The sequence below is a fragment of the Nipponia nippon genome, unplaced genomic scaffold (assembly GCF_047370975.1).
Source record: "Nipponia nippon isolate SJK-2023a ecotype South Korea unplaced genomic scaffold, ASM4737097v1 scaffold_26, whole genome shotgun sequence".
Lineage (NCBI taxonomy): Eukaryota > Metazoa > Chordata > Aves > Pelecaniformes > Threskiornithidae > Nipponia > Nipponia nippon.
In genome coordinates this window covers 7047222-7072264 of record NW_028262343.1, presented here as the reverse complement: position 1 = coordinate 7072264, position 25043 = coordinate 7047222, and the positions used below count along the sequence as shown (strand labels likewise).

Below are 25043 nucleotides of genomic sequence, written 5' to 3'. Positions count from 1 at the left end.
AAAGTTCAAACTTCCAGTGAAAGACTAAGCAAACCTGATAGCTCCCATCAAGTTTACTACTACTGCATAAAGTACCCACTGTTTGTTTAGTTTTCCACAGTCATTCTGAGTGAAGGGCAGCATGTTGGTGAAGAGTGTGGGTATTGATAAAACCATTTGTCTCATTTGCAGATAGACTGCTGAAGTCAGCCACTGAAACAGCCATTTTGGCACTGGTAATATGGTGTGTGTGGTTCTCAAAGTCCACACCAAGGTTATTTACAGAGACATCATTCATGAAAGATTCTGGGACAGCAATTCCCATTTTCAATCTCTTCGCAGGTCTCTCTGTCTCCTCACTGCACATGTTCATTGGGTTTAGCTCTGAATGATAAAAGCCAGTCTCAAATAAATTAAAACAATCACTTTCACCATTGCTAGGCAAGTTAAGCAATTCTTCTGTTCCAACAGGCACATGATTAACTGGTGCTCGGGGTAAGCTGTCCATAGGAGGAAAGGCGTCATCCAGGCAGTTCACGTCTGAAGTGTGGCAGACTGTAGCTACACTATTTGTCAATGCTGGAAAAAAGATGAACACAAACGCAAATGAAATAGTTGTTTGCATAGTTACAACAAAAAGTTGTTTGTTTTTTTTCCTTGATTTACCTGTCAACTCATTGGCAGTGATAGAGTTCAGAATGCTCAGCTGTTGATCAGGAATGGTTTCTGTTCGACTATTAGATGTTAAGGCTGAAGAATGCACTGCTCCACCAAGGGCTTCTGCTTCATCTACCAAACGATCCATGTAGTCCCTAAAAGAATATTGCATCCATAATGTATTTTTTAACTGGAAAAGAAGGCCTAAAAATGATGATGGATTTAATTTCAGTTGCCATAGCCACTGCAGCATTACACGGCAATGACAGAAGGAAGGAAAAAAAAAAATAAATCCATCTTCTACATTTACAATTTGCAACAGAAAACATATTCCAAGAACGTTTTACTTACGTAACTCCTGGATGATGGTTATATCTCTTCTTTCCAAATCTTGTTTGCTGAGCAAAGTAATCATAACGTTCTGACTTTTTCCACATGTAATAGAAAGCTACACACTCAGCAACTGTTCTGGTTCTTACCTAAAAGGCGGCAAGAATAATTGACAAGATTAATGCAAAGACTCATGTTTTGTCATCTCCCCAATTCCCATATTCCTGCAATATTGTAACTTTTATTGTTCTAGTATCATGAACAAACCAATTAAATTAGGAGACTTCAAAGAGATCTAGAGTTTCAAATTTCTTTACCAAGAAGGTGGTAAAACACTGGAACAGGCTTCCTAGAGAGGTGGTCGATGCCCCATGCCTGTCAGTGTTGAAGAGGCATCTTGACAATGCCCTTACTTTAAAAGCTTTAAAAGCTTTAGCTTTTGGTCAGCCCTGAAGTGGTCAGGCAGTTGGTAGGTCCCTTCCAACTGAAATATTCTATTCTATTCTAAATAAGTACTACATCTGTTCTATTATATGCATTATTGTTGTTTGGGTTTTTTTTTTAAACTAGATTGAAACTGTATCTACATCTGAAGCATTTCAGTTCATAACCTATATAACAATTTTTTAAACTATAAGACAGACTCTCTCTTAAGAGGAAAAAGCTGAGCAAATCAATTACCTAAGAGAAGTGAAGCAGAAAATACTTTGGGTACTTAGACAAATTCTGGTCCATAGTGACAGATCAACTCATGTGCTTTGCTGCATGTTGGAAAAAATATTTTTAAATTATTTCTTTGTATCTCTGGTGAATTACTGCTTATTGGTAAAGTCCATTTAAAATCTGAACCACCCAAATATTATTTAGGCCAGGTTAAACCAGGTATTGAGCAGGACTAGCTGACTGTTCTTGAACAGAAACCACAACCCTACAAAGTTTACCAGAAATACAATAAAAACACCAAACTCCTAAAGAAAAAACTTGTGGTTTAACCCCAGCGAGCAACTAAGCACCACACAACTGCTTGCTCACTCCCCCCCCAACAGGATGGAGGAAGAAGAATCGGAAGGGTAAAAGTGAGAAAACTCGTGGGTTGAGATAAAGACAGTTTAATAATTTAAAAAAACAAACAAACAAAAAACCCACCCCACCCCCACCCAAAAAAAAAACAAACAAAAAAACAAACAGAGAGAGAGAGGGGAAAATAAAACCCAAGAAAGACAAGCGATGCAAATGAAAACAATTGCTCACCACCAACCTACTGATGCCCAGCCAGTCCCCAGGCAACGGCAGCCCCCGCCAACCTTCACCCTCCTAGTTTTATTGCCGAGCATGACGTCATATGGTATGGGATATCCCTTTGGTCAGTTGGGGTCAGCTGTCCCAGCTGTGTCCCCTCCCAACTTTTTGTGCACCCCCAGCCTACTCGCTGGCGGGGCAGTCTGAGAAGCAGAAAAGGCCTTGACTCTGTGTAAGCACTGCTCAGCAATAACGAAAACATCCCTATATTATCAACACTGTTTTCAGCACAAATCCAAAACATAGCCCCATACTAGCTACTATGAAGAAAATTAACTCTATCCCAGCCAAAACCAGTACAAAACCTCAAGGTGGTATCAAAACATACAGGAGATGTACAGAAAGTTTGGAAACATCCATATTGTCAACTGTACCAAATGATACGTATATTTGATCAAAAAAACCAAAACAAAAACAAATAAAAAATCCAATTCCTATTCTTCAGGCACAGAGGAGTCAATCAGAAGCAATCCAGATCAAGACTAGAACTCCTTCATTGGCCAGAAACCAGAGTACTGATGGATGACTACACTTTGTGAAAACACAAAGAGCTAAGCCTGTTTCTGTTTTTATCACCTCCCTGGTGATAAAAATAAGTTAAGATGCATTTTCCCCTCCCAGAGCCATGGTATGGAAATCCTGTACTTCTAGGAGAGGCACACATTTAAACTACATTATAATACAAATGCATAAATGGAAGTAATGTCAATGCACGTCAATTTCAGAGATAACACACTGACTCATCTTGCAATGCCTAGCTTTTCCAATGACATCTGAGGAAAAATCAGCACAAAAATGCTAAGCTGGTTTTAATATGTTGGTTCTTATTTCACTTTTCTGCAAGGCTTCTGACAAATGTATTGCTCGTACAGATTTTTAGCATTGTATCATCTACCAATTCTTCCACTGAACTCTAAAATACTAACCTTGTTTTTCTGTATGAGATGAAAGTCTTTTCCATAAATCAGAAGTGCATGTTCAAAGCTTCTGCATTCTTCTTCTGTCCATGCTGTCATCTCTTCTAGACAATTGCAAAAGTAGCATGATAAACTTACTTTCACTCACTAACATTTTACAGAGAATAAAATATTTGTGTTGCTAATGCATGAATATCCAAACACACTCTAAAAAACCCAATAGTTCAGTTATTTAGACCCATGTTCTTTACTGTATAGATATCCTACCTGAAATCTAACATTCTTGTTTATAAAGACTCATAAAAGAGTCTGATTTCTGAAATCTTTTATCCTGGAGGGCAAAGGACATTAAAAACACTTGATTTATTATTTCTTAAGAAGTTTGTCATCAAAAAAACAAGATTTGATAACATCACTGAGATATCAGTGAGATTATTTTTCTAAACTATTTCTTCTTGCATCAGATAGAAAGAACAGTGGCTGTTGAAAAAAAAAAAAAAAGAGTGAAGGAACAATCTTTTTTTTTTTAAGATAAAACTAAAATTTAGTTTTACAAATTAAACAAAACAAAACAAAAGAAATCACTAAAAAAAAAGTTTTAAAACAAAGTAGCTCAAACTATTTGAGTAGGTCAGTTTTGTCTCAAGTATTGTTGCTTCCCTATCTTGATTATGGCTTTATGTCTATATATAATAAAGGAGGGATATTTCAGGCATCTTACATTCGTAATGGTGATCTGTTCAGCTGTTATTTAAAGCCAAGGGGGGGGAACAACAAAACCCAACCAACAAATCCATTTCAAAACATTTCTGGAAGCAGACACTGGAACCAAGACCTTTCTGCTCCCAGATGAAAGTGATAATCATTCCACTAGAAGGCGATTTTCTTTCTTTCTCACCCCATTAATTTTGCACTCCTTACTAGAGAGTTCTCAAGCTTCAAAGAGAAGAGAAGATCCCCATGTAAAGTGTCACTGTTAAGAAATTATCTTGGGAGATGTGGATTTTTAACTTTCATCTTGAGAACAGCAGTGAACTTCAGTGGGTAGAGTAGATCATAGATCAATGGTTACTCTAAGAGACAGGCACTAAACAGTATTATCATCCTTTACCATTTTTAATGAGGGTATAAATCCCATCTGATTTGGGGTGGGGGAGTGAGTACTAGTCCTTAGGACAGAATTTGGGGCTCTGACCCACAAATGGGCAGAGGTATTTTTCAATCCCAAAACAAGAATCTAAATCCTAGAGAGGTGTGGGGTTTAGGATACAGCCCTGCAGCTGATACTTCCTTATTGTTTAGCTCTACACATTCTCTTCTTGTACAAGAGCTTTCTGAAGCACTGCTCCGATATTCCTTATTGTTCCCTTCAGCTTTACCTTAGATACTTAGCTTTCACAGCACCTAACTTGTAAACATTCAAATTCCCTTTGGATCCAGTTCTGAGTAGGGAATATCTGCCAGAATACCAATTTACACCAGGGCTCATAGTCCATTTCTGCTTTATGCAACACATGTTAAAATACAGGACAAAGAACCGTCTTTGCTAAATGATAAACTCTGATTTTTATTTAAGGGAGTAATAAAGTTAGGGACAAACAAGATGGAAGCTCGTTTTCCACTGTAAACTCGAATAAATCTCTCCACACTCTACCAAAGACCTATAGAACTATACTGTAGAACCAGTTTAGGGTTGACATAGCACAGCGTTAGCACAGTGATGAAGAGAGTGGGGCTCACTTACGTAGCCAGCTATGTTCTCCTGATTCCGGTATAAATGTCATCAGATTATAACTGATCATGATCTCAAAAAGGTACTGTAATATGGGTGAGAACTGCATTATGGGAACAAAATCACGACTCCCCCATCCTTCTCCTCAGTCTGTGCCGTTCTTAAAACAGCAATGTAGGAAAGATGGGAAGAAAAGGTGTAACAGCTGATCCTGCAACCTTTATACAAGTTGCTAACTTCTCTAGCAGAAATTTCCATCTGGCCAACAGTCAGATTATACCTAATCTGTGCTAAAAACATCATGGAAAGGGATGTCCTCATCAATCTGAATCTTACTCAAGGTTTTTCTATACAAGGTTTTTTGGGTTTTTTTTGGTTTTTTTTTTTTTTTTAAAAAATCTTTTGTTTTCCTCCAAACACACATTTCTTAAAAAGCAGGTACTCTCTCTTACCCTGAGATGCCTTTCCATTTGAGCAGTATCTCTCAATTGCTTCTTTAACATTATGGCTACTTTTGAGAAGTTCATATAGCGCCTATAAAATAGAAGTAGTCTTTAGAAAGAGTCAAAGTTTGCAAGTGTCCAATCTAAACTTCTGAAACTAGCCTTTCAGTGAGCATATCTAATGTAAAAAAGAGGATTTATCTTTACACAGGATGAAAATTTTAAAATAACAGCCAAAAGCAAAACCATCCAAAAGTTGAGGCAAGGTTTAATTAAGCAAATGTAAAACATTACATGCAATTATTAGAAAAGCTGGATTTGTCAACAGCATAGCAAGCAAACATCACAGATCACAACACCGCCAACATTCAAATAATTGTAATTTTAAGCACGTGCTTAAAATTACAAATAAGATAAGATCCTGACCCCCAATAACATCTAATTAAAAAAAAAAAAGAGAAATTGAATATTGCTGCCTTTATAATACAAGGCAGAGAAAGAGAACACATTAATTACAAAGCAACGTGTCATAAATGGAACAGGATATAAAACATACTTGTTCATTGTCCCGTGTATGTAGTCCTTCAGGAATTCTGCCAATCATGTTTTCATTTCCTGTTCTTAAGGAGGTTTCAAAAAGGTATTCTTTAACTTTACTTTCTGAGATCACATCAGGTTTCCAAAGTAAATGGTCTTCATTTTCATAGGCTGTTAAAACAGAAATCCATTAATGCCAGGTGTGACATTTTTAAGGCTATAACATAAAAAGCTATTTCACAAAGACAAAGAACAGGAATACAGAAGTAATCAAACCAAGCACCACCATGCTACTTTTAAATTGCAGCTCACTTTTCCCCCAAAAGCCTCAGTTAAGAGACAGGCTCTGCAGTGTGGTATGGCAAAGAAATTCAGTTTCCATGAGGATAAGGGACTGAACTCTTGAGACAGAGTCTTTACAGAGGAGCAGCTTGTTGATGGCTAGATGATTCAAGTCAAATTATGCATATGTATTCATCATCTTCATATAAACAAACTAGCAAAACCACTTAGTTTTATTCAGCTTTTTTCAACAAATAAGCTATAGTTTACAGTAAAAGAGTGCAGGATATTACTTTAATATTTCAAATATTACATGTAAAAAAAAAAAAAAAAAAGGCAGCTAACTGGTCATTTTCAACTAAAATTTGCCAAAACTTACTTAACAGAATGGAAATCTAGGTCTCAATGTGGTAATTTCTTTTTCTGTTCACTAACAACCAAATGCTGTTAACAACTTGTATGTTCCATATTTTACAAGCAATCAGGATGTACAGTCCTCCTTCACAGTATACTGAAATCATGTATGCACCTCTTAAGTAGCTTATTTGAAAGACAATATATTGGAAATATTCAAGAGTTGGCCTGAACCTTTGTCTGTGCACACGTTTGAATTCTAGATTAAACTATAAATCCTTTACTCTGAACAATAGATGTGATTAACATTACACATAATGCTTCACGTACTCTCTTGGCAATACAAAATTAGAGTTATTAAATTCAAACACACACAAGCATAATGGCAGTTACAGTAGAAGAGATGAAGATTCTCAAATCACTCATAAAACTGCAGGAAAGAATATTAAGCTAAGGTGAGGAATAAAATTATATCTCTCTTGAAAGTTCTGTTATGGCTTAAGAACACAGAAAGCTTTCAAACAGATGTGTTACAAGTGTAAGGTTTATAGAAGATCAGAACTGCCTTCTAGCACAATTCCAGTAGCTGGGACTACACAGCAGAAATATAAGCCCCTGTTTGCCATCACAAGCTCTTCAGGGAGTACAGAAGAGGCTTTCACAGAATCCTCCACCCATACAGCCAGGTCCAACCTCTCCGAGCACTGCTGACGCTCAGCTTCAACTTCCATTGTCAACCAAGACAACCTAGCACTTCTTGCTGGAGTCCATGCCTGATATTCTTAAGAGGAGCTCCTCAGGCTCTCCCATCTGGGAGCTACCTCTTTGCTCTTGGCCGTGCCAGCAGACAATACTCTCACTGGTTCTCTCTAGCACCAGCTCATTCCAGAGAAAGTTGTCAAATTAACGCCTTCCCGATCATCCTCTGGTTATTGGCCCTTCTCTAGTTCTCGGCCAAGGAGAAGTCAAGATGTATAAATAGTAAAAGGACTATCCAGATAAATCCAGTTCTTACTCCTCCATTTCTTACAACCAGTAAGCATCATGCTTGAATCTTAGAAAATAGGAAACTTCCCTAGGTCTCTTAAGCAACACAGGAGATGTTCACTTGCTAATGCTTCCAGCTCCATCCATACTAAACATTCTTCTTCTCTATTACAAAGGATCATTCTTCAAAAAGCAGTTGGTAATGGTGAAAAGACTTTATATACTTCACTAGAATGATATTCCCATGAAATGTTACAGTTCAAACACAAGTAACTTACAGAAGAAAAAACAGAATGCCCTTCATTTATTAATATATTCCCCCAAACTGTTCCTTAATTTCACAGCTGTTCCACCCATGAGCAAATTTCTTTCAATATTTGCTTTTTGAATTCCACAGCTATATGTGCTATACTTTTCTCATAGTGAAGGTTTCTAAAGATACAAAATAAAACTCTATTAAATAAGTTATTTTTTCTACTCTAGCACAATTGCAGTTTTTAACCTAAATTTACACAGAAATAACATCATACTTAAAACATTTTTTAAAAGACGAGGTGTATCAGGACCTACATCTTCTACTCATGCTATGGAAATTTAAAATAGTTTATTGCTTTGTTTTTCATATCCATTTTGTAACCCGCACTGTTGTGCTTGCCAAAAAACAAGCAAAGAAAAATACTGTTTTGAAGATCTTCAATGTAAACTAAGTTACATGCTCATAGCCCAGTTATGATACTCTGATGAAAATATTTCCTTCTTGACCCACAGTTTGTTGCCTCCTAATATTACTAGATACTTCAGAATTAACGCTGTAATCTACCCTCCTATGTCTTCTTGAGAATCTCCTCTCAAAGTTGTAAATCACATTTCTGAGATATAATTATGTGGTCGTGTTACTTCAGTTGACTAGGGGTTTTTTGTTTGTTTTTTCTTTTTAAGGTCTCCAAGATTTTAACTAAGCCATTGAATTTATCTTATAAATTTAAATATCATTTTTTTCCATCAACTGATATGTATAAACATAAGATAAAAAGTAAAACAGTCAGAAGAACTTACCCTTTTCATTATCACTGTATCTGCCAAGGTAAGGTGGAATTTCAGCCTGATACTGTGAACCAACCATTATTTCCTGAAGATGTAACAAAAATCACAAGAGAAAGGTATTAGCTTAATATTTTGTGTATGGAAGCATTACAAATTCCATTAACATGGCATTTTGCATAGAATTCCAGAATTAAGGTACTATTTTAGATATGTACTATAAATCTTAAAGCATTTTTCTTAATAGTAAAGTTTTTCTTAATTTTATTTTAAGATAGAGTTATTACCTTTCTCAAATCTTCAGATGAATTACCATTGTCTGCCTCTATGTCTTCACCATCTGATTCCTTATCTCCATCACACGTAGTGTTTGCTTCAGACACAAAGAAGTTTGGTTTTAGTTAGGAAGACTTTTCATTTCAAATACAGAACTACAAGATATCCTTTACTTTTGAAAGGAGCCCCTGCTTTTATTCTGGGAGACACTCATCATGAGTCTGTTGATCTAAATTTCTATCAAACTAGCATGAAGTCAGAAAGCACTGGTACTTGTATGTTGCAGAACTAAAACATTTATCATCACTGCAACTGGGACAATCTACTATATTTCTAACAGTCAAAAGGAAATGAGATCATTTTTCTTAATAAATTTTCTTCAATAAAGGCTTATACCTTATAGAAAAGGTATGAGAAAACCAGAAAACTTCCAGGGCTATGACTTAGCCCCTGGTTAATCACAAAGAAAGTAAAATTGAAGGCAAGTCTTTATTACCTACTAAAGCCTTTCATCAAAAGTTTTAATGGGCATTCAAAACATTCCTTTAAACAAGGCTGCCTCAGCATAGAGTGAAGATATAGTAGATATACACAAAACAGAATCAGCAAAAGACTGCTTATTCCTCTTTAGTCTTTTTTTTCTTAGGAAGAAATACAGCAGAGCACTCCAAGTAATTCAAATACAGTACTCCACAAAATAACTCATATTTTATAATCTGGAATGCTGTGGTACTGGGTTCTGATAAGATTAAAGCTATTTTGTATTCTCAATTTTCAGTAACAACATGCTCATAAATAGAGTTGCAATTTTAGCGTCATCACAACTAAATAGAATCGTCAACATCAGAGACTATATCCAAGACTGTATGGAGTAGTCATTACTACAATCACCAGTCTCTCTCTTTTTTCTGTTAGAAGTAGCAGGCAAGAAGCTAACATGAATGCATGAAACAACAATATGCCTAGATAATAATATGCAATTATTTTTTCCAGTTAATTCAAATTTAATAAAATAGCCTATGTGTCAGACATGTTTATCTTAAAATTGAATGTTATCTTAGAGAAATGGACAGGGATCAGAATAAAAGATGAAACTGTCAACAGCACAGAAAACTGACATCTCCCTCCCTGAAATGGTGGATATTTGATTTTTAAATGCCCAACCAAAAGTTCTAATAGAGAAAGAGTAACATTCTGATAGAAAACCATGATAGCTGAAAGCAAAGATGACTGTTTCTTAATCCTGAGTAAGATGAGGGGCTAATAATTTTTTCTATAAAGCTGCCACACTTTCAGTGTCATATTCATTAACAGTTCACAAGCAATATTTAAGTGCCAGCAAGGTTGGGGCTTGCTTAACTAAAAAAGGGCATTATAATTTTAAAGGTTTTTGTTTCTCTCTCTCAATACAAATGTCTTACATTGTCTGTCGTATGTTGGCTACAATTGCTGATGACTGAGACAGCACATCCCCTTTATCATCCCCCTTCTCTAGAGGAATGAAATCCCCCAGAAATAGCTCAAGATGCTTGCCAAATTAAAACTGATAAAAATCCTCCACATTGCCTATTGCAGTTCATTTGTTCACTGGTGTACTAGAGTTAGAGCAATGAGGAATATCTCATCCAGGTTGGATAACTGAACCACTGGTTCTTGGATCTTTCCCATAATAGCTCCATGGGTAGTGAAATTTTGGTGGTCATGGGTTCATAGGCCCCATCCCATATAAAACCACTTTGGCTCATGAAGTCCTATGGAAAACTGTTGAATGTGTGAAGGGAAATAATCACAAAGAAACCACATCCCAATTCACATCCACAGGCTGAATGGAGGAGTCACTGGCTTAAAAGCAGTAGCAAAAATTTTAGTAGAGAAATACTAATTTAAAAGAATGGGTTACATATTCACGTCATTCAGTAAGATACGGAAAATCACAAAGAGTGTTCCTCAACACATTAACTATTAATTATGAAAATTTACTGTATTTGTAGAAAAATTAATTGTACTTGTGCTTTGAGCACAGTACTAAATACAGGTCTTTTAGGTAATCAATAATACCAACCAAAGACAACATTCATGTACAACATCCTGCAAAGCACTGTTTCTCAATTCCCAGTAAAGTCAGCACTACTCTGCAATTTTGATATTTTAAGCTAGGAAGCTATATATAATGCTAAGACGTTTTGAGTACTATTATAAAATTAGGTTTCCTACATCTTAATGGTCGAGGAAAGAAGTCAGTAGTCTCATGCGAAGTAACTGATGGTGTCAAGTCATCAGCAGAGGACTGTGTTTCTTCATCATCACCCGACAAGAGGTCTTTAGCTATTTCCTCCTGTATCATTAAAATAAAAAAATAAAACCTCAGACTGACTATTAAGTATAGACTGGTGAGCATTTAGATTAAGCAAATTGTAAGTCCCATTAATTAAAATGAATTATTTTACCATAATTAATTTTAGCAGACCATCCTCTCTTAATTAAAAAGCTAGTTCGCTCCTCCTAAATCTTAGAACAAATATAACCATTCATTTCAGAGTTGAACACAGGGGTTCATTTCCCCCTTGTCTTCTATTAAAATAAATGCAGAAGTAGTAGCCTCTGCAAGCATCAAATCTCAGATGTTCCTCCAACTGCTTCCAATGAAAATCTTTAGAATTCTGTCATTCTTTGCATCACAGATATACTAAAGCTTTAACAGGCTGTTACCCCTTAAACTCTGGGGTGGGGGGAAGGAAACAGCCAGGCACTTTTGCTGAGAAGAGTTACAGATAATAGACAACCCATTATCTTCCCAACTCACACAAAAAAAAAAAATTGATGTTTCTATAGATTAAAAAAAGAAAAGGAAGAAAGAAAGAAAAAGCACACTTCCTCCACTAGCAGACATGTTTGAACCCTCTGTATAGAGATTAGGGAGGGAAAGAACTGTATTAGACAACAAGCCGACTACATTTCTGTAGCCTCAACACAATTGTGACTCCTAATGAGAATCAGATGTGCAGAGCCATCATTATACCCTACTTTCTGTGGAGTTTATCATTTCATCATATTTACAAAAAGAGAGACATACTACAGATTTTATAATACAAACTACTAGCTGCATATGCCTTATAGCCAAAAATCAGATTAAAGTCTCAGAATTCAAACAGCCTGCAAATCACAAAAACTGAAGTTTCATGTTTTTATATTCAACAATGCAACACATAGTCGTTGAACATAAAACAATCTCTCTCTCACCCCGCAAAGTTGAGACCTTTCCAAATTATATGCATTTGAAAGGAACATTCCAAAGCATTCAGGAGTGCATTTTCAAGTTATCCACAAAGGTTTGATACATGACATGGATGTTGGAAGCCAGAATTATTATTTCTGGACATTGCATACATTAAAATAAAATACAGATCTTTTCAGAAAAAATCCCACTTCTATTAAAAAAAAAAAAAAAGGTAATCTATTTAATCTATTTAAAGTTCTCTGGATGTGTTTTAGAAGAACCGTTAACTTAATAATTCCTCATTTGTAGTAATATAGTGCTACTAAAGTTGCTATGCATGTGTGTGATAATTATAATTAGATTCAGATCCTCAATATCCTTGAAAAAGAATTAATTCAGAGTAGAATCAGAGAATCATAGAATCATTTAGGTTGGAAAAGACCTTTAAGATCATTGAGTCCAACTGTAAACCTAGCACTGCCAAGTCCACCGCTAGTACAGTAACTCTTAATTGTATATTGAAATGACAAAGATATGTATTTTGTAACACCAAGAAACAGTGAAATATAATTTAAGGTCACCTGGATTTCTGCTTTTAAAACGTAATACAGGGGAAAATAGTTCTGACTTACTTTATCTAGAGTCATATCTGGAAGTTCATCTGCAAGTTCACTTGGAGAGCTATCTGCACTGGAACCGGCCATAACTGGAATCACAGGTTCATAACCATAGAATGCCAGTAAATCTTCCAATGGCATGTTTCCTTCCTAATACAAGAAGATTTACAAACATTTCAACATATTGCCAAATACTTGTAAACAGTTCAGGCCTACAAGGATAAGAAATATTTTAAAAAAACAAAAGTAAAAAACCCAAACAAACAAAAACTTAATTGAAAGCAGGAATCTTGATTAAAGATCTAAAATATTTTCAGGCACAGGACTGAAATAATTCATAACCATGTCTCTTGGCATATAATGAAGTCCCATCAAGCTACTGAAGAAAACCGTTTACTGGATGAAACTAGAGAGTAATTATTAAAAATTTGCTCCTTATCTGATTCATACTGTAGAACATGATTTGCCTATATTTCTTCAAGACAGAATATATACTAGAAACACTAACAATCCCCCTACAAGAAAGAAATGCAGAAAAACTTGAAGACTTTAGTCCTATATAGTTACAGCTGCAAGTGTGCAAAACACCACAGAAATAAACCAATATAGCAACTTTTTATCCCTCCTTTCCATCTCCCGCACAATATATTTTATAAGGACTCTTGAGAAGGTGTCGTGGTTTGACCCCGGCTGGCAACTAAGCACCACACAGCTGCTTGCTCACTCCCCCCTGGTGGGATGGAGGGGAAAATCGGAAGGGTAAAAGTGAGAAACTCATGGGTTGAGATAAAGACAGTTTAATAATTAAAAAGAAAAAATTCTGCTGTAGTACTTCCTATAACATGCAACTCAAATCATGGGTTATGACAATTTAGAGGTATATCCATTAAAATCTCCACCCCTGGCCCCTTTTGTTTAGGCCATAAACTTTAACATTGCAATGAATTCCTCCTCTTGCCTCTAGCCTGGCTAGCAGCAAAAGGTTCCTGCTGTCATACCTTTAACATATAGGCAGCCACAGCAGTGGTGACATACAGCATCATGTAATACTGCCATCATATAACTCAAATCACAGATTATTTTCACCCAGGATTAAATCCCCTTGAGGTACACATCGGACTTCCTCATCCTTCCACATTACCCACCAAGTGCACCCAGGTCCTTGAGCAAAAACAATCCCACAAATAGGTTTACCCTTTCCTGAGGAAGGAATAACCCAGACTGTTTTTCCCAACAAGTTACTTATATGTACTATGGGGATCTTATCTCCTTCCACAGTGCGCAGGGGTTTTGATTGGACAGGGCCAGGTCGACTGGCAGATCCTCTAGTACTAACTAGCCAAGTGGCTTCGGCTAAATGTGTATCCCAATGTGTGAATGTCCCAGCACCCACTGATCTCAGTGTATTTTTTAACAGTCCATTGTATCGTTCAATTTTCCTGGAGGCTGGTGCGTGATAGGGGATGTGATACATCCAGTCAATGCCATGCTCTTTGGCCCAGGTGTTTATGAGGTTGTTTCGGAAATGAGTCCCTTTGATTCAATTCTTTCTGGGGTGCCATGTTGCCATAAAACTTGCTTGTCAAGGTCCAAGATAGTATTCTGGGCAGTGGCGTGGGTCACAGGGTATGTTTCCAACCATCCAGTAGTCACTTCCACCATTGTAAGCACATGGCACTTGCCTTGGCCGGTTTGTGGGAGTGTGATAAAATCAATCTGCCAGGCCTCCCCATATTTATATTTCAGCCATCATCCTCCATACCAGAGAGGCTTTAGCCGCTTGGCTTGCTTGCTTGTGGCGCACATTTTACAGTCATGGATAACCTGTGCAATGGCATCAATAGTCAAGTCCACCCCTCAATCACGAGCCCATCTATATGTTGCATCCCTTCCTAAACATCCTGAGGTGTCATGGGAACACCAAGCTAGAAATAATTCACCCTTATGGTGCCAGTCCAGATCCACCTGAGCCACTTCAATCTTAGCAGCCTGATCCACCTGCTGGTTGTTTTGATGTTCTTCACTGGCCTGACTCTTGGGTACATGAGCATCTACGTGATGTACTTTTCCAACCAGGTTCTCTACCTGCGCAGCAATATCTTGCCACAATGCGGCAGCCCAGATGGGTTTGCCTCTGCGCTGCCAGTTGCTCTGCTTCCATTGCTGCAACCACCCCCACAGGGCATTTGCCACCATCCATGAGTCGGTATAGAGATAGAGCACTGGCCACTTTTCTCGTTCGGCAATATCTAAAGCCAGGTAGATGGCTTTCACCTCTGCAAACTGACCCAATGCACCTTTTCCTTCAGCAGTTTCTGTGACTTGTCATGTGGGAGTCCACACAGCAGCCTTCCATCTCCAATGTTTTCCCACAATACGACAGGATCCATCTGTAAACAGGGCATATTGCTTTTCATTTTCTGGTAATTTGTTATACAGTGGGGCCTCTTCAGCTCGTGTCACTTCCTCTGGTGACACTCCAAAGTTTCATCCAGTCCATGATCACTTCCAGGATTCCTGGGTAGTCGGGGTTTCCCATTCGAGCCCGTTGCATTATCAGTGCGACCCACTTACTCCATGTAGCATCAGTTGCATGATGTGTACAGGGGACCCTCCCTTTGAACATCCAGCCCAGCACCAGCAGTCAGGGTGCCAAGAGGAGCTGTGCTTCAGTACCAACCACTTCCGAAGCAGCTCAAATTCCTTCATATGCTGCCTATATTTCTTTTTCAGTTGGACTGTAACAGGCTTCAGATCCCCTATATCCCTGGCTCAAAAACCCTAGGGGTCAACCTCAAGTCTCCCCCCCGGTGCTTTCTGCCAGAGGCTCCAGGTAGGGCCATTCTCCCCAGCTGCGGTGTAGAGCAAATTTGTTTACATCTTGCCTTGCCTGGACTGGCCCAAGGGCTACTGCATGAACTATCTCCTGTTTAATTTGTTCAAAGGCTTGTCATTGCTCAGGGCCCCATTTGAAATCGTTCTTCTTCCGGGTCACTTGATAGAGAGGGCTTACGATCAGACTGTAATTTAGAACATGCATTCTCCAAAAACCCACAATGCCCAAGAAAGCTTGTGTTTCCTTTTTGTTAGTTGGTGGGGACATAGCTGTTATTTTGTCGATCACATCCATTGGGATCTGACGATGTCCATCTTGCCATTTTATTCCTAAGAACTGGATGTCCTGTGCAGGTCCTTTAAGCTTACTTTGTTTTATAGCAAAACCAGCTTTCAAAGGAATCTGGATTATTCTTCTCCCTTTCTCAAACACTTCCTCTGCTCTGTTGCCCCAATCAATGATGTCATCAATGTATTGCAAGTGTTCAGGAGCTTCACCTTGTTCCAGTGCAGTTTGGATTTAGTCCATGGCAAATGGTGGGGCTGTGTTTCCACCCCTGGGGCAGTCGATTCCAGGTGTACTGGGCACCCCTCCACATGAAAGCAAACTGTGGCCTGTACTCTGCTGCCAAAGGGATAGAGAAAAACATATTAGCGATATCAATTGTCACATACCATTTGGTGGCCTTTGACTCCAATTCGTATTGGAGTTCTAACATGTCTGGCATGGCAGCGCTCAGCAGCGGCGTGACTTCATTCAGCCCTTGATAGTCCACTGTTTGCCTCCGCTCTCCATTAGACTTTTGCACTGGCCATATGGGACTGTTAAAGGGTGAGCAAGTCTTGCTGATCTCTCCTTGACTCTCCAGTCACCAGATCAGCTTATGGATGGAAACCAGGGAGTCTCTGTTGGTGCGATATTGCTGCCGGTGCACTGTCATGGTAGCAATTGGCACCTGCTGTTATTTAACCCGCAGCAACCCCACCACAGACAGATCCTCTGAGAGACCGGGCAGGGTAGACCGCTGTTTAATTTCCTCCGTCTCCAAGGCAGCTATACCAAAAGCCCACCAGTACCCTTTTGGGTCCTTGAAATACCCTCTCCTGAGGTAGTCTATGCCAAGGATGCATGGGGCCTCTGGACCAGTCACAATGGGGTGCTTCTGCCACTCATTCCCGGTTAGGCTTACCTCAGCCTCCAACACAGACAGCTGCTGGGATCCTCCTGTCACTCCAGAAATGCAGATGGATTCTGCCCCTTTGTAATCTGATGGTATTAGAGTACACTGTGCACCAGTGTCCACCAGAGCTTTTTACTCCTGTGGGGCTGATGTGCCAGGACATTGAATCCACACAGTCCAGTAAACCTGGTTGTCCCTTTCTTCCGCCTGGCCAAAAGCAGGGCCCCTCTATTCCTGGTCGGAGCATTCATTACTTGATTTTTGTAACTGCAAACCAGAAGTCCCTTCATCAGGGTCAAAAGTACGATCAGCCCTTCTACTCTGCCCAACAGACACTGGAGCAGTAATTTTCCTGGATGGATGCCTTTTGGCTGTTGTTTTTCCTTGCAGTTCCTGTACCTGAGCTTCTAGTCTCCAGGTAGGTTCACCATCCCACTTCCTCATGTTCTCCCCCTGGTCACACAGGAAGAACCACAGGGTTGCACGTGGTGTGTGCCACCGGTACCCTCTCCCTTGAACAGAAAAAGGCTGACTCTTAATAGCCGAGACCTTGGTTGGAGCGCGTGAGGAAGACCTATCCTTCTTGGATTGCTGGGACAATTTTTGGGTCAGTTTCTCCACAGCCGAGACACAGACCCATAGGGAAGAAGTGAGGTTATCCTCATATTCTTGGAGTTGTCTGGCCAATCCATCCATAGTTGGTGCCTCTGTGTCTGTCCAGCTCGTTATCACCAGGGTGTTGTCATATGACATCGGTGCATTTTGTACAAACGTTCGCCACATGGACCACGTGCACTGGATTTCATCTGGGTCTTTGGATACCTGGTCACCATCCAGGTTGTTATAGATCACCTCCACCACCAATGGACCACCACTGGTGGTCTGTTTGCTTTGGGAATTTGCAAATTCTTCCTTGAAGGGGATACCTGTCCTTCACACTTGACAGGAGTTGCTGCCAAAGACTGAGGACTCCTGTGTTTTTTCCAATCCTTTTGTCAATGGCCTTATCCTTAGCAAGGGATCCCAGCTGCCAGGCTTCCTTACCCTCTAATTCCTGACTATTGGCCCCAATATCCCAGCATCAGAGTAACCAGCTGAGAATTTGCTTGCCTGGTTGACAGCTGAAATCTTTTTGCATATTCGCAGCTCGCTTAGGGATAGGGATCAGGTGGTTTCTGTCTCATTTATGATTTCAGTCTCTTCCTCCTCCTGTTCTTGTGACTGCTCTGCTGCAGAACAAGCTGCCTCTTCTTTCTCCTGCTCCCTCTTAGGAGAAGCTTCTTCATCCCTTACTAAACAAGTTGACTTCCGCTTCCATTGTTTCTTTTTAGTTATAGGGGTGACTGATATAGTTGAAGGCTGGGTCTCTGGTTTAGCCATAGTGTCTGTTGGTATGTTTTCAGATCCAGAGACCCTCTCTTTAACTCGAGGGTGCTGAATAGTATTGAGCAGTGTTTGGTAGGTGCAGGCTGGGCCCCAGCACAGTGCGATAAGTTGTGCTGCTTTGGAATAGCCAGGGCACTATTTTTTTTTTCCTTTTCCAAACATTCTATCACTTCATCAGGATTCTGCACTTGTTCAGGAGTGAAGTTCCAGACCACTGGAGGTGAGAAGCTTTCTAGATACCTGCCCATATTCTCCCACATGCCTTGCCACCCATAACCACACTGCCACGGGGCCTGGGTCGTATTCCTAAATTGCTTGTTAACCTTAGAAAAAGCCAAAACAATATTCCTAAGAAATACCAATAGAAGTATTTTGACTACCCAAGTATGTTGAAGATACTGAGAAGTTATTGTAACGAGGGAAAAAACATTACAGAAGAAGGTGGTGAAGATGCCATTCTGTATTTCCTCCACAAAAAACCTCTCAGAGGAAGAAGTATAATTGTTAATTGTCTCCATGCAATGGTACCCGAAGCACAGTAATGGCTTCAGTACAGAGCCCAAATACCGGATTAAGCTCAAGGCCAGTGTTTTAATAATAAATCTCCCAGACAAAACATCACTAGAGCCCTACAGAGCACAGCAAACTGCAAAACCCAACACCAATCTTTAACATGTACAGCAAAAAAAAGAGCATGGCACAGATCAAATAAACAAATATTGAGAACAGATAAATCAATATTGTGACCAGCAACTGTTAACAGATATAAATCCCTTCTAATACGCTCTGGTCAAAACTGTTATCTCAAACCCTTTGTGCCCCAGGTTGGGCACCAAAAAGGACTGTCGTGGCTTAACCCTGGCTGGCAACTAAACACCAAACAGCCACTTGCTTGCTCACTCCTCCCCCCCCCCCCCCCCCCCCCCCCCCAGTGGGATGGGGGGAAAGAATCAGAAGGGCAAAAGTGAAAAAGAAACTTGTGGGTTGAGATAAAAACAGTTTAATAATTTAAAAGAAATAAGAATTTTTAAAAATTGTAAGGAAAAGAGAAAAAAAAAAAAGAAAATAAGAGAGAGAGAGGAAGTAAAACCCAAGAAAGACAAGTGATGCAAATGAAAAACAATTGCTCACCACCAACCAACCGATGCCCAGCCAGTGTCCCCAAGCAGCAGGGCAGTATGAGAAGCAGAAAAGGCTTTGATGCTGTGGAAGCACTGCTCAGCAGTAACTAAAACATCCCTGTGTTATCAACACTGTTTCCAGCACAATCCAAAACATAGCCCCATACAAGCTACTGTTAAGAAATTTAACTCTGTCCCAGCCAAAACCAGTACAGAAGGTAACAGGAGAAAGACAGTTAATGATACAGAAGCAAAAATCAAGAGAAAGGCTTGCTTTACAATGTGTTTTTTCCAACAGCTTTTGATCAAATGATTTTACTAAATATCATCATACTTGCATCCTAACATAATTAATAAAACAACAAACTGTGGAGATTTTTTTTTAGTTACCTGATTGAAGTCATCAAAGAATTAGAAATATTTTCCAATATTTATATTTTAAAAGTTATATTACCTTTAAAAATTTCTTGTTGAACTCATACACTGATTAAATTACTTTTTTTATTTAGTCAGCTAAGGTCTTAGTCCTGCAAAGACTTTTCACAATGGGTAAACGTAAACTCATGTCCAAGTCTTTCCAGGATCAGGACATGAAGTAATAAAGTGTTTAAGATGAGTGTGTCTCAGTTCTTTTTCCTTCTGTTATAGAAGCAATAAGATCATTTTGTGGAGTAACAGCTCCATTTTAACCACCAGACTTGGCAAGCTGCTTCAGTATTATAATTGCAAGTTCATAATCAGCAAAAATGTAGTTGTAAAGGTAGCAGAACAAAAAAAAAAAAAAAAAACCAGGAATATAAACACTGTCAACTCTACATTTAGAAAATTTGTTTTTACATGGACTACAAAAACACAGCCTCATATTTAATGCTAAAAATTACAATTTCCTGGAACTCTGTTGACCAAAATCTGCAGTTATGCTGAGTGGTATAAGTGGGTCACTGAACGGTAATGCAAGCAGCATCAGTTTGTGGATGTTCAGCGTTCAGCAAGCATTTAAAATGGGTGATGCACTGCCACAGATGAGCAAGAGGTGTAAATAGAAAAAACATGTAATTAAAGAGTGCAAAAGTTAGTAGGAAAAGCCAAGGAGCACGCTGGTCATTTTGTACACGCACCAAATGCCAAACTGATGAAACTGAGACATAGAACTACAATTTATGTAGCAAATGAATGTGGATTCATCATGTCCAAAACAGGACTGTGTTTCCAGATTGGAAAAACAAAATCTGACCAACAGAATGAAACACAGATAGCTGTCACTTAATAGCATGCAAAACGTACAATTTCAACTTATTTCCAACTTATAAAACTTAGAAGTGATAAGTGATATTAGATGACAGGACTCTAAAACCTGCTTCGGTAATTTCTCTTCCAAAGTGAAAAGATTATTAAATGCAAAAGAAGAATCTGAACTTAACATAACACTAATATCTTTGAGAAGCTAAGTTCAGCCTTTTTATGAGGATGCACTGCTATATCCTAACCAAACCTGATTTCTTTTCTTTTTTTAAACAAACTGCAAAGGCATTTTGCTGGAAACTGCATTATACAATACAAACTAAAGAACAAGTTGAGTGTTCTTTTCACTAAAAAAGGTACAACATATATGGACATTTAGGAGAGAGCAAGTCACTCTTACCTTTTCTAAATCTTCAATTTCAGAGCTGAAATTTTTGTTTTCTTCCATCATTTCCTCCTCTTCTTCAAGAGTTTGCTCATCATCATAATCATGTACAAGCATTTCAGCAGAAGGGTCGAAGTCATGATCCTCAGATGATAAAGAGCCAACTATCAAAAAACCCTAATTTGAGTAATTTTTTTTTTCTATACCAACATATGAAATTACATCACAGAAAAAAAGTAAGGTTGCGTGAAATTTTACATGCAGGGTCAGAACTCTCAATGGAATAACTGGAACAAATTCCTAACTGACAAATTCAGCTATTTTAGCTCGCCTTCCCTTTTTGTACTTGTAAGTAATAGGTGCAGTTTTCTCTCTTGCAGTACAGAATACTTGGGAGAAGTATCTAAACTACTGAAACAAAGTTTCAGAAAGTACAATCCCAAATTAATATTTTACTGAATAAAAGATTGTTCAAAACATCCTTGAAATCATCATTAAGGTATAAAGTCCACATGTTGCAAGATTTCAGATGCTACAAGACACTGATTTATAGACTCTGATTCTATTTGTATGGTAACTAGCATAGTTTTTCACTGGTAAACAGCTAACAGGTTGCAAATCAGCTTCCTACTAACAGCAAAATAAGCAGCGAGACTCGCTTCAGATTAGTTTAGCCTCACAGATGAGATCTTTTATTAAAACTAATTTAATTCTTAGCACTTGATTTAAAAAGGAAGAACAAACATAGCAGAGTTTCAAGAAATAGAGGAAAATATACCAGAAATAACAAAACGCTTCTAATGGATCACATTGTGACAGCTCTGTGGTCTAACAGACGCTTTTTTTTTTTTTACTCAAGAGGATACTCATAAGTCATCAAAAAAGTACTGTTATTATTTTAAGTGCATTTTGTCAACTGTTAGAAAGGTTATCATTAGATTCAACAAGTTTTAAAGATGCAAATATTCTACACCACAAAGTCAGTGTTCTACAATGAAAATTACTGAAATACAGGGTTGTTTTGTTCTTTTATGTTCACTTTCTTAAGGTTTTCAGGATGGAGAAAAGAAACAGATTAGGATATTTCACTTCTGGTTTCCCCTTCTAGTTCTTACATACTAGTGCTCTGTTGCAATTCTTGGCTTACAAGCAGCAAAGAAAATGTTTATTAAGAATTATTCCCACATAAGAACTTCTAAAGAAGCTTTGAAGGAAATAGCTACAAGTTTTCAATGCTTTTCTTAAAAAAAAAAAAAAAAAAGCTAACACTTCTGAGTCTTAAAGCATCTAATTAATTTTTCAGCAATTATGCTAAGTGTTCATTCCTTATATGCAGATAATTAAAGTAAACTTTGTTTAGCTTGCTTAAGACAATACTGTGAAAGTTTATAACACCATACCATAGGGAAACATTCAGGCCAAAAATGCTTTTTATTCACGTGCTATTCATATTATGGTCTCATAGAACTCTCAGTAGAGCTGATAATACTACTCCAATTACAACATTATGTGTTGAATTTTTCTACTGTTGGCCATCACATCCTGATCCTATGGCTTTTAAAGAACTGTCAACTGCCTTAATATAATATATATTTATATACACGCTCGAGATTACTGCTTCTAATCACTGTTCTAATTCATTTTATGTTTGAGTAACTCAAGTGGAAGTTCTATTCCACTCACAGACTTTAGATAAAAAAGTCCCACTTCTTTAGTAGCTCTGAACACTCAATATCTGATTTAAAATATTTTAAAAACATATCCAAATAATACAAGCTCAATAAATTTAATAAGACTAGTTTAAAAAAGATTAAAAACAGCCAATGCTGAAAGCAGTTACACAGAAGCAAATGCATTCCCCAAATACTTCATAAATAGCCCTGCTGATGTTAAATATGCTTGCTTGTGTAAAGTATTCCAAAGAACCTTAACAGCAGTTAAAGCCTTAACAATTACATATCATTATGATTTTAAACATTTTCTGATATTATCAAGAAGTCAAAAATTTACACAAGCCTGCAGTTATCAGCAACAAGAGAAGCAGTCTCCCTCCAGGCTACGTGGCTTTACTAAGATACTGACTTAAAAGTGCTACAAAACTTTGTTCTCATTTTGGGCTCCGAGTAGCCAATTACTAACTACGACCAGAGTTAAGGGTAGAACTCCACAACGCCCATCTCCTTCTCTTAAAAATCAGGCCGGCGGTTAGTCACGTGAACACGAAGCGTTAGGAAAGCTACGAGGCAACAGGGGGTAACTTTAAGAAGGAGCGAGCAGCATGCAGGCAGCAGGCTAGGTGCCGGGGCAGGAGATGGGCGAGGACGAACCTGGGCTTGAACTCCCAAAGGAAGCCTGCGGGGAGAGAAGAGAGTGAGGCAAGACGCAGGTTCGCTCCAGCGCAGCAAAGGGGGGGGGGGTGTCTCCGTTTCACACACACGCACCCCTCCACCCCCGGAGCTGCTCCCTTCCCCCGCCGTCCCCCCTTTCCGCCGCTCCGCACTTCCTGCCGGCCTCGCCCCCGGCCCCCACTCTGCTCGCCCCTCCATCCCGTTCACTCTCTCCCATCCCTCCTTCGCTCCCCACCTGCCGCTCTCCTTTCCTCCTCCCCCTTGGCAGACGCCCCCCAGGAGCCGCGCCTGGCCCGGCGCTCCCGCTCCCTCCGGCCCTGGCGGGGCATGACAGGGGCAGGTAGCGGCAGAGGGAGCCGGACCCGGACCAGCCATCTCTTTCCCGCTCCTAGCCCAGGGCTCGTTCCTCCTCCCTCCAGCCGGGCGTTTCTCCATCGCCCGCGCTGTGGTGGCGCTGCCGCCGGCCCGGCCCGCGCTCCCCGGGGCCCGGTGCGGCGGCCGCGCCCCCCTCCATGCCCGGCTACGGCTTGTCGGCTGCCCGCGGGCTGCGAACCCGGCACCCGCGCTGCGCGGCACCCGCCGCGCGGCCTAGTCGCGCAGACTCCCACTGCTCCGGCGCTGCCGGCCGCCTCGCCGGCCACCCCGCGCCGCCGAGCCGCCCCGGAAGCGCCTTACGGGGATGGCGAGGCGGGCGCGGAGGGCCTGCCGGCGGCGGGGCCCCGCGGGGAGCCGGCCGAACCCCGACGCCCCAGCCCGCTTTCCCCGCTTACCTCCGCCATATTGGGATGATTGGGCTGAGCAACAGCGCTGCGCTGAGTGCCCGGATGGGGCCGCTAAGCCAATGGCAGCTGCCGAGCTCGAGCCGGAGCCGGTCAGGGAGGGAGGGAGCGGAGGGACCGGGCTGGGGTGGAGGAGGCAGTGTCGGGACCCCGCCTCCAGCGGCGCCGCGGCCTCCTGTCCCGACTAGCGAGGGTGCTCTGCCCGCCGCGTCCCGGCCCTGCCCCACCCGGAGAGGGCGCTCAGCGCCCGCCGCGGAGCCCAGGCCTGAGGGGCGCGGCCGCCGCCCGCCCGGGAAGCCTCGGCTAGCAGAGGCTGCCCGTCCCGGGGCGAGGCGAACAGGAGTCGCTGGGGCCCTCGCTGTTGCCTCGTAGCTTTCCTAACGCTTCATGTTCACTGCGACTTGCATTCCTGTTCCGGGGCCAGGAATACTGTGCGGAAACGTTACCCCGCGACCGAGTGGTACCCGGTTATGTGATCTGCTCTTCACTCCGTATTAAGCCCCTTCCTAGGTGCTGGTGTGGAGGAGGGCTAGTAGTTATGCTAACACCTTACATCCTAAGTGTCTGAAGCAGGAAACAAAATGTCAAAGTCTTCAAACCTTGCTGTTGTTGATTGCCTGCTGTGGGTTAAAAAGAGAAAGTGAAATTTACTTCGATCTGCTAGAGGGGTGGTCTGCGTCACAGTGACGCTCAGTTGTAATAGTGCCCCAGACTGTGTCCCATCCTGAGAATTCAGAAGGCTAAAGGCTGTATCCTGAAGTGAACAGTTTCTCTGGATGCGTCCTAAATTGGGTTTGCAGACAGTGCAGAGATCCCAAGCTAGTTTAGGTATTTAAGTAATGGAGCTCTATACTGTTTAATTTATTCTGCTGGGACCTGTTGCTCTGAGAAACAGAGTGAATTAACTTATATCACGTGCTGCACTGCTGAGTCTAGTCTACTTCCAATATATAAACTGTTCGCGTACCTCCAAACTACACAGCATGTAGTTGTAGACATATCTGCTCTTGATGTACCTAGGGGTAAGATGTTCACAACATAAAAATCCCAAGACTTTGCAGAAACGTTTTTTTTTTTAGGGAAGTTGTCGCGGTCACA

At 40.2% G+C, this 25043-nt stretch overlaps 1 protein-coding gene across 5 annotated transcripts; it reads right to left on the bottom strand.

Annotated features, from left to right (window-relative positions):
• Nucleotides 1-6: 6 nt before the first annotated feature.
• LOC148055212 (mesoderm induction early response protein 3) lies at nucleotides 7-24278 on the bottom strand. Of its 5 annotated transcripts, none has more exons than XM_087762413.1 (13): nucleotides 23937-24278; nucleotides 23146-23170; nucleotides 20834-20982; nucleotides 12684-12818; nucleotides 11049-11169; nucleotides 8846-8931; nucleotides 8574-8646; nucleotides 5914-6065; nucleotides 5367-5448; nucleotides 3192-3283; nucleotides 988-1115; nucleotides 646-791; nucleotides 7-558 (listed from the first exon to the last, which is right to left on the bottom strand). In XM_087762413.1, the coding sequence occupies exons 1-13, from the start codon at nucleotides 23943-23945 to the stop codon at nucleotides 101-103; spliced, it is 1656 nt and encodes a 551-aa protein (XP_087618539.1). In that variant the 5' UTR covers nucleotides 23946-24278; the 3' UTR covers nucleotides 7-100. The 5 variants fall into 5 exon arrangements, with proteins under 5 accessions (XP_087618539.1, XP_087618538.1, XP_087618540.1 ...); XM_087762412.1 differs by having other exon boundaries at nucleotides 3192-3286; nucleotides 23937-24277; XM_087762414.1 differs by lacking the exon at nucleotides 23937-24278 and adding an exon at nucleotides 23402-23419 and having other exon boundaries at nucleotides 3192-3286.
• Nucleotides 24279-25043: the final 765 nt, after the last annotated feature.

Excerpts from the sequence above, each read along its gene's own strand:
- LOC148055212 (XM_087762412.1), bottom strand. Across the intron at positions 11,170-12,683 it reads CAGATATGACTCTAGATAAA|GAGGAAATAGCTAAAGACCT; the intron begins GTAAGTCAGAAC and ends TTAATGATACAG. Across the intron at positions 5,449-5,913 it reads ATACACGGGACAATGAACAA|GCGCTATATGAACTTCTCAA; the intron begins GTATGTTTTATA and ends TCTATTTTATAG.